The sequence below is a fragment of the Empidonax traillii genome, unplaced genomic scaffold (assembly GCF_003031625.1).
Source record: "Empidonax traillii isolate 1590-97213 ecotype Southwest subspecies unplaced genomic scaffold, ASM303162v1 scaffold1213:size316513, whole genome shotgun sequence".
Lineage (NCBI taxonomy): Eukaryota > Metazoa > Chordata > Aves > Passeriformes > Tyrannidae > Empidonax > Empidonax traillii.
Window position 1 is genome coordinate 6,572 of NW_020956406.1, and position 9,586 is coordinate 16,157.

A 9,586-nucleotide genomic window follows, 5' to 3' on the forward strand; every position below is an offset into this window, starting at 1 on the left:
ATTTCGTTAATTATGTGAGCAACTGGTGTTCTCATGTGAGGACAAACTACATTTCCCACCAGAGACAGTGGAAAGGGAGTGGGAGGATGTGTGTGGGAGGAGGACACACCTGAAGATCTTTCATTGCCATCACACGCTGAGAGCAACTCAAAACACCCCAAAAGATGCCTCCATCACCCTGCAGACGGTCCATCAATCCTCTCATAAAATCATCTTGGTGACGTGGCTGGGAGTCAAAGCATATTGCATACCTGTGCTGTATCTCACACCCCCTAAATCTGCTGAAAAAAAGGGCGACTGTCACATCTGTATCTCCCATTTGGGAGCAGATATCAAAGAGTCCGAGATGCTCCAGTGAGCCAGTAACAAGGACTTTGGATCAATGTCCCACATGTGGGTGGATTTTTCTCTCTTCCATGGTTGGTAACAAGTGATATCTAAAACTTGTCTATTATCCAGTCTCGACTTAAAATGATACCTCGCTGTTCCCTCTGGAAAAAAAAAAAAAAAGGGAATTCCAGCTACTCTCATGGCAAAGGACACCATTCTGAATCAGGAATCCTGTCACAAATCCCTCCACAAGTGGAAGAGCGGGAAAAGTTCACCTAATAAATCATGTGCCATTGCATGACGACCAGGTCTTCTAAGCAAAGCAAACCCTGCTTGCAACCTGGAAGGGAGGCTGCCAAATTAAAAAGAAATTGCTGCAGGAAATGCTGTGGTTGATTTAGTAGGTGAAACTTCCCCTCTGACTGTGTTGGCAGTGCCTGGAGCAGTGCTGAGACCTGGGGACAGATGGATGGGCCATCTGTAAACTCAGGTCAGGGAAAAGCTCAGGGAGGTTGGGATGCTGAAAAAGTTGTGATGGGGGGGGTGTGTGTGAAAAATGTGTGTTAAACACTTCTGAAATATTCCACCAGTTCCTTCCATTTTGCTCAGTTTATCAGTGATAATAAAAATGAGGCAGAAGGGAAAAGGCATTTAAATAAGTAACACCTCAAAATGTTGGGATGGCTCCATTAGAAGCCTCATTTCAGAGTCCCAGTTTTTGAAATATTAGATGTGAAAAAAAAAAGAAAAAAAAATTCTTTTGCTGGAACTTTTTCCCTGCAAGTCTGGTTTGCTGGGAGTTTTTTGGACATCTCTGTTGGAGTCTAACTCTCATGGAACAGTGCCAGGCTGCCATTTGGAGGGGTCTCTGGACCTGCAGTCCCTGATCCTCTCATGGCAGACTCTGAGGTAATTTGGCAAGAAGAGAACTCAATATGTCTTTGCTCAGCTATGAGTATTTGGGGTTTAGGGTTTTTTTGAGCATTTAGTCCACACCTTCCTATGCCTTTGGTTCAAAGCAGAGGCTGGGGCAGATTTTGGCTCTGGATGTTGTAGATACCTTGTGTATTCGTGGCAACAGCACTTCAGGAATGCTGGTTTCATCTGCCCTTTAATTTTTGAAGGCTCTGAGCAGGCTGAGTTTGCCATATTTTGGCCATGTTGGCTACCCAGACCCACTATTATCCTTGAATTATTGACTGGAACTGGAATTACATTTATAGGATCACAGTTAAACAGCCCTCAAAGCTGGAACCCTAATGTGGACCAAAGGATGATCCACGGAAAGAGTTTGATTCATTTGTGTCTAGTGATCCTTGGGGTGTCCAGGAGGTCTGAGATATGCATGTGGTATTGGGAAACGTAATCCATGACTTATGGGAGACCCACACCTTGTGAGGACCAGTACCTTGTCAGCTGGGATCCCTGGACTGGAAGAGGGGATGTATCCAAAGCCTGTTTTGTTGGTTTTGTTGGGTTTTTTTTCTGATGACTTGCAGTGTCTTTCTGAGCCTCATTTGCAAAGTGTGAAACACCAAAGTCACATGGGAAGAGAAACTATGGGGTTCACAAAGTCTGAGGTAGCAGGAGGCGGTAGACAGAATGGTTTTAGACTCTTCTCTCCACTGTCCCATCATCCTGCATTCTCATCTTCTCCAGCTTGTTATTGAGGATTGTTTTGTCCCTCGGTGCCTGCACCTTTCCCCAGGAGCAGTCTCGTTAAATAGGGATTTCTGCTCTTCCTTCCAGGATGGGGTTGCTCGGGAGCAAAAATCAACTGATGCCCGGTGAGAAGCACACTCCTGGAGGCAACCTGAAAACCAGGAGTAAGCCTCCTCCTGCCCCCCCCAAGGTAAGCCTGCAGGTTTGTATCCTTTTGGTCTCCTCCACAGCTCAGTTAGTGACTGGAGTGATGCAGGCAACATTTGGAATCATAGAATCATAGAAGGGTTTGGGTTTGAAGGGCATTTAGTCCAACCCTCTGCCATGGGCAGGGAAATCTTCCACTCGACCAGGTTTCTCCAAGCCCCATCCAACCTGGCCTTGAACAATTCCAGGGATGGGGCAGCCACAGCCTCTCAGGGCAACCTGTGTCTGGCGTTGCCTGGACACAAGTCCTCTGAGCTGGTCCTCCCAGATGATCCCTGTATCTTTTGGACAGGGATGGGAAGGGTTCTGAGGAGCCTCTGTATATTAAAAACAAACAAACAAACAAAAAAATTAAAATCCAGTGTGTGGGGACTTTGAAATATCTCCTGATCAGTCCTTTGCAACCCAAGCTGACGTTGCTGACTTGCAAATGGCACAAAGATGGGTCAGATTCAGGCTTAAGATTCAGAGCTGCAAAACCGCAGTGGAAACTTCACCATCCTGAGGGCAGAGGGTTCACCAGGGAGGGCCCACAGCCAGTGTGCGTTGGGGTGAGATGAGAATCAGAAATGCTGGGCAACTGCTGCTCCCTTTGAATTCACACAGCCTCTGCTTGCGTGGACACAAGGCACTGGGTCAGGATTTAGGAGACCTCCAGAAACTCCTCGTTTGAACTTTGCCCATCGCTTTGTCTGTCTGGTGCTGTACAGAGGGCGTGAGGTTGTTTTCCCTTTCCTTGCCCCTGTCAGCCCTGCATTCAGCAGCCAGCACAAGAGAAACTCCAGTGCAACTGTCCTGTGAAAACCACCTCGGGTCTTGAGCCCTGTGAGTGGGGAGGAATTGACTGTCGTTGCTTTTTATGACAGGTGGAGATGTTTTTCACTCCTTTGGCTTCATTTCTGAGTCCTCCCATGGTTATACAGCCCAGATTTCATGACAGTAGATGTCAGATTGACCAAGAAGGTGCTATTTTCCTAAATTTCCTTCTCTCCAGCTCACTGGAGAGGAGCTGCTATCAGTATAAATATAGAATCATCGATCACCTTCTGCCACTCATTATTTTTTGCCACAGGCACTCAGCTCTCACATGTCAGGGGAAGTCCATCTTTCTTTCAGTTAAATTGGAAGTGGCAGTGGATGAGCAGCTCTCCCACCCCTCACTGCTCCTAGGTATGGGTCAAGGGTGACATGGACAGAAAACACTGGATGTTTTTAATTCAGTGTCTGCATTTCACTCCTTTGCACCTGTATAAAAATAACTGGTAGTGGCTGGACACCCACTTCAGTCACTGGGTCCAGTACCTTGGGCTGATCACAGGACTGGTGTTTGAGGTTGGGTGGAGGTCAGTTTCAAACTCTTAGCCCTGAAAACAAGGTGGTTCCATCCCAGCTGATCTGGAATGATCTATGGCCAGTTTGCCACTTTCAGCAGCTGGGTCAGACCAGTGACTGTGTCAACATTTCAAAAGTGTGCCCAGAGGAGTTGCGGGACCTTGTTGCTCTTTAACGGCACAGTCTGCAACTTCCCCACGAGGGAAAGTGGAGGGGCGTGCACTGATCTCTTCTCTCTGGTGACCAGTGATAGACTCAAAGCAATGGCATGAAGCTGTGTCAGGGGAGGTTTAGGTTGGATATTGGGAAAAGGATTTTCAAGAGAGGGTGATCGGGCACTGAACAGGCTCCCCAGGGCAGTGGTCATGACCCCAAGGCTGCCAGAGCTCAAGGAGTGTTTGGGCAATGCTCTCATGGACAGGGTGGGATTGTTGGGGTGTCTATGCAGGGCCAGGAGTTGGACTCTGTGATCCTTGTAAGTCCTTTCCAACTCAGAAATCATTGAATCGTAGAATCATAGAATATCCTGAGTTGGAAGGGACTCACAAGGATCATCAAATATTCTGTGATTTCTGTGATTTCTATGATTTCTATGATTCTACAATTAATTTGCTAATATAGTCACTTTTTGAACATATCCCTGAACACAGAATATCCCATGAGCCTTGGGACAGTTATGGCAAAGAGTATCTCCAGTCTTCTGCTTCACATAATATTGCAATTGCCATTTCTCAATGGGGCCATTCACGTCTCATCCCCCACAGATTCGAAATACAGCACCAGTGAACAAGGGTTAGATAGATCAGGGTCCAAGCAAGTGGGTGGCAGATTTGTGCTTAAATTCAGAGGGAAGCCAAGGATTATTCAAGCTGACTGTTAAAACAGCCATGAACACATCATGGCAAAATATGCTAAAGCCATCAGGACAAATCCAGAGCCAGACACAGGGGCTGTTGACTGACTCCCACTTGTCTGTGAAGCTGAGAGCAGGTCTTTCTGAAAACACAGCACAGTAATAAATATCTTCTTTTTTTTTTTTTTTCCCCTTATTTCTACCCAAGGGCAGACAATTTATCAAAACCCCTCATCTAAACCAAGCCTCTGCAAAAGGTAAGATTCTGTTTTCTCTGCCTTCCCGTGGGGTTTCGCAAGGTGGTGGTCCCCAAATGGCAGGTCTTGAGAACAGGCAGTCACGTCACAGGCCTGTGGTTTCTGTATCTTCAGCACTGCCAAGCAGGGAGCTTATCAGTGTGTTTCAGAAAATGCACTTTACATCACTGAATGCCTGCAGCTGCCAATTTTTCCCGTCTCATCGAAGATATTAAGAGGGCAAAACACCAATCTTTCACTGGAGCGAGATGATCCCTGTAAGGCCCCTTCCAACCCAAACCATTCTGTGATTCTGTGATTGGTGGGGAAAAGGGAGATCTGAGAGTTCAACTGTGTGAGATTTCCCTGTCTGCTGCCCTGTCTGCAGCGTGACAACTCATGGATGCTGTATCCAGCCAGCTGAAAATTCCAGAGGAAACAGCAGGCATCAGAGAGCCCAGGGAGACTACAAAGAGAAGGAGAAGAAAGGAAAGAGTTTAAAATAAGGATACACAGAGCCCCTGCTTGGGGACTGTCTCTTGGCTTCATCCACCTGCAGGTCACAGATGGTGTTTGGAGATTATTGTCTTTCAGCAGGGAGCCCTTTTCTACCTCTACCCAGCCCTCCAAAAGCTGCTTGTGTGATTTCTGTCAAGGAAGTTTTGCAGATTGAGGACACAGAGAGAGAGATAATTAGAAGAGGAAAAAATAGAGGAAGCTTGGAAGGAAGCTGTTAGCAACACCTAAAAGTTCTTCACGTGGACGGAAGCGTAGGATTAGGGGAGACAGGGCATGAGGGTAGGAAAAAGGGGGGTCATGAATAAATGGGATGGTGGAATGATAGACGTGGGTCTTCTTAGGTCTTGTGGATGATGATGGAGAGTCTCTGCCATGGGCCAAACGCAGGGACTCCTGCAGCACCAAAATCTTCAAATTTGGCATTTGTTATGGGGGTAGAAGTTGTGGGAGTGAAGCTCCTACACCCTGCTAATAAACCACGCTTTCTTTTGCAAAATCATTTTCATGTCACGTTTCCAAGTGCCCATGGTCTCCTACCTCCCAGACTGAGCAGGCTTTGACAGTTTTTCACAGTTTTTATCAACCTCCTCACGCTGGTCAGAAGCACAACACGAGTTATTTTCAGGGAGGTGGCTTTTACTTCTGCTTCACGCCAGAAGGCAGAAGTGGAAAGATGCTAAAAAAATGGATTAAGTACCATGTTAGCCATTTTCAGCTCTCAAAAATATTTTGCTTCATTAGATTCAGTTCCAGTTCTGGGGGAATATTCACACTGACAGTCTGGGAAACTTCCTATTTTTCTCTACTGGTGTCTGAGTTTCCCAAATTGATGCTACATCTGACTCTATCTTGTGGGGCAAAAGGGGCTGATGGGAACCATGCAAGATATTTGAGATATCAGAGATAGCCTCCTGAAAGGAAGGGATTTAAGTGAATTGATAGAGAAAGCACAAAATCCAAGCAATCGCACCATATATATAATAAAATTAAAAAAAAATAAAAATCAAAGAGCTGAGTTATATCCTGTGGGAGCACTTAAAATTCAGTCAGGCAAAATTATTGACTATGGAAGCATGGTATGAAATGTAAAATCAAACCCTTTTCTTTCCTTTTTTTTTTTTTTGGTTGTTTGTTTTTGGTTGTTTTTGTGTTTTTTTGCTTTCCTTGCGTTTTGATTGTTTTAGGGATTTGGGGGGGGGCGGGGTTTGGGGAGGGTTTTTTGGTGTTTTTTTTTTTTTAATTTGATCTTGGAGTTGAATTTGTTTCACACTTTCCAGCTTTCACACCACCGTCCCAGAGATAATATATTTATTTATTCTTAACAAAAGCCTAATTCTTCCTGACTTTATTTATCCTAATGGAAGCAACACAAAGGCAGGCCAGGGGTGCACAGCTCTGGATTCAGTGTGGTGTGTGTGGCATCACCAATCCACTTTTCACCTGGGGAGGTTCTTCCACCGTGTGAGTCTCTCATTCATTTTAACAAGGTTCCCTAAGCAATCCCAACGTTTTTAAGGCTGGTTGTAGGTCCCCAGGGAGTCGAAACTTTAATTCTGCACCTCTAAAGCCCCCAGTGCAGCAAAGTCCTGGCCTATGACGGTGGACCCCAAACATCACAGTGCCATGGCTACAGCTGCTGCTTGGATAGATAAGACATAGAAAATAGGTAGAATAACCCCTGCCCTTGCCCTGCCAGCTGCTCACAGCTGGATTTAAGTCCCACTGATGGAGAGAGCTGATCACTTTGGGTTTTTGTCCTCAGGCATTAAATACCTGTGACCTCTGTGAGGTCGTTTCTTCTGATGAGGAACTGCAACTCCTTCCACCTCTTCACTTGCTTTTTTGCAAACCATAATATGAACAGGACTGGTTTTCAGGGGGTGGGAGCTTGGCATGCTCTGGAACTCGAGTTCTTTTGAGGCATCTCAAGGTTAACAGCAAAATTCTTAGTAATTTCTACTGTTGTTCCTTGAATATGGTTCTGAGTTTGAAAGGCATGTTGTCAGAACTGTGAGTTTGACTTTAATTGGGAAAAGGAGGGGTTGTTTCTACTGAAAAGGCTGATTTTTCAATGAGAAGTTAAAACTTCTCATCAAAAATGGGCATTGCCAATCATAAGCAAGAGGAGAAATGACTATTAGAGGGAATTGCCCCAAGTGTTCAGATTTCCTAATTAATAAAAACCGACGACGTAAGGTCTGATATGATTTTATCAGGAAAGCAGGAATTATCTGCAGAAACATCCACTGTGACAAAACACAAGGTAGGAAGGCATTCAACAGGGAGCACTCTGGCAGTGCAGGCCTGGATATCCCAGGAAACACCTCCCAAGCTGTCACACCTGGGCTTGCTGATCATTTGGGAGATGCAACAGTGCCAGTCCATGGTTTTCTGCATCTCCACCAATGGGATCTGAAAGTGTTTGTCTCAGTGACAGCAGCAGGTGTGGGTTTTGAAGACATCATTTTCTATCACAGCTTTACTATGGTCTGGAGCACAAGTCTGATAAGGAGTAGCTTAGGGGGCTCAGCCTGGAGAAAAGGAGGATAAGGAGGGACTTTCTTGCTCTCTACAACTCCCTGACAGGAGGGTGGAGCCAAGTGGGGCTCAGGCTCTGCTCCTAGGGAACAAGGGACAGGACAAGAAAATGGCCCCAAGTTGCACCAGGGGAGGTTTAAATTGCGTATCAGGAAAAATTTCTTCACAAAAAAGGGTCATTAATCACTGGAGTCCCCATCCCTGGGGGGGGATTTAAAAGCCATGTAGATGTGGCACTTGGAGACATGGTTTGGTGGTGGGCTTGGCAGTGCTGGAAGAATGGTTGGACTTGATGACCTCAGAGGTCTTCTCCAACCTTAATGACATCACAATTCCAACCAGCCCATGAAGCAGAAAGCTGGACCTATTTTCAGCAGCAGCAACTCCACAGCTCAGTGCACCCAGCTGACCAACACATGTGCTGTGACTTGTTATTTATACCATGAGCATCCTGGAATGGCTCTAAACCAATGGATGATCCTCTGGGAGACCCTGGATCTCAACCTGGCTCCGTGGCAAAGACCTCCCATTCGTGACAGGGCAGCAATGGGAAGACTGGTTGAATTATTCCTATTAAGCCACCAAACTGGCTCTCAGCCTGTGCAAACTGAGCTGGTATCAAACCCTCCTGACAGCAGCTCTGAGCCAGGATGGATTTGGCTCCCAATCAAAGTCTGGGGGCTGAGAGCATTATCTGCAAAGCAGTCGGTCCTCGCAACCCCGGCAGCTTCTCCGCCGTGGAGTCACTCAGGGCCTGACTTGATCAAATAGGCCAAGAGAGTGTTATCAACCCCGTTTCTCAGTGGGGTGACGACTCAGAGACAGGAAGAGTCGCTTTCATCGTGAGATGTCGAGTCTGGCCGGCTCAGGCAGAGAGGTCTTTTCTTCTGGCTCACTTTCAGTGTTTCTCAAATCCTATTTTGAGAAGGAGATAAGAGGTGATTACAGTATTTTTTCAGCATAATAAACCTTTTTGTCCTTGCTGTATTTGGTTTTTTCTTCCCCCCTCTTTTTTTTTTTTTTTTTTAATTTCATTTATTTGCACTTACGTCAGTTGCTTCAAGATCACAGCCACGTTTTCACTTTCTGGAACACACAACCGCTCCGTGCTTGAAGATATTTACACATTTGCTTCTGTTTTTCAAAGCACAAGTGTGACCCACTGCGTTATTTTCCTTTCAAGAGGATCAGGACGGTGTGTGTGGATCACCAGGCCTGCTGTGGACACCTCACAGCAGGCACACGCCCCAAAACCTTTCATGTCAGAGAAGCTGTGTGAGAACAACTTTCTCAAGTAGGCAGCAGGAGTTTGGGTGCTTTGCTAATTCGAGATCCCTCAAGGGGAAGCCCCCAACTGTGTGAGCTATTTTAAGACTTCAAAGCATTCTCCCTCATGACTGATCATCCTTTTCCCCTACTAGGAGTGAGTGAGGCTCTGCTGAAACCCCTCGTGGATCTCCCAGTTCCTTCTGGGAAGCCTGAAGGGAAGAGTTCAGGGCTTTGGTTTACAAAGCTGCATTTCCCCCCACTCTGACCCTTTCTCCTCCCTAACAAATTTCCAGCAGAGCAGCAGCCAACCTTGCACAGGCACAAACCCCAAGCTGCCCCAGAGACACGTTATCTTGTGATGACAAAGGGCCAGTCTGGCTCTCTTGCTGGTGGCATTATTTGAAAAGGTCACACAGAGACTGTGCCTTGACAGGCTGTTTTGAAAAATGCTAATAATAGGCTGGCCATGGCTCTGGGTGCATTAATTAGGCTGAGTACAAGCTAAAGCCTTCCTGCAGCAAACAATCTCCATTTTTTTCTTTCTTTTTCTTTTTCTTTTTCTTTTTCTTTTTCTTTTTCTTTTTCTTTTTCTTTTTCTTTTTCTTTTTCTTTTTCTTTTTCTTTTTCTTTTTCTTTTTCT

General features: G+C 45.9%; 1 protein-coding gene across 1 annotated transcript in view; it reads left to right on the forward strand.

Annotated features, from left to right (window-relative positions):
- The first annotated feature begins 2,080 nt into the window (after window positions 1–2,080).
- BLK (BLK proto-oncogene, Src family tyrosine kinase) overlaps window positions 2,081–9,586 on the forward strand; it is a 27,617-nt gene continuing 20,111 nt past the window's right edge. The window contains exons 1-2 of the mRNA XM_027905822.1: window positions 2,081–2,182; window positions 4,593–4,641. Coding sequence (XP_027761623.1) covers window positions 2,081–2,182; window positions 4,593–4,641 — 151 coding nt within the window. The remainder of the gene's footprint in view (window positions 2,183–4,592; window positions 4,642–9,586) is intronic.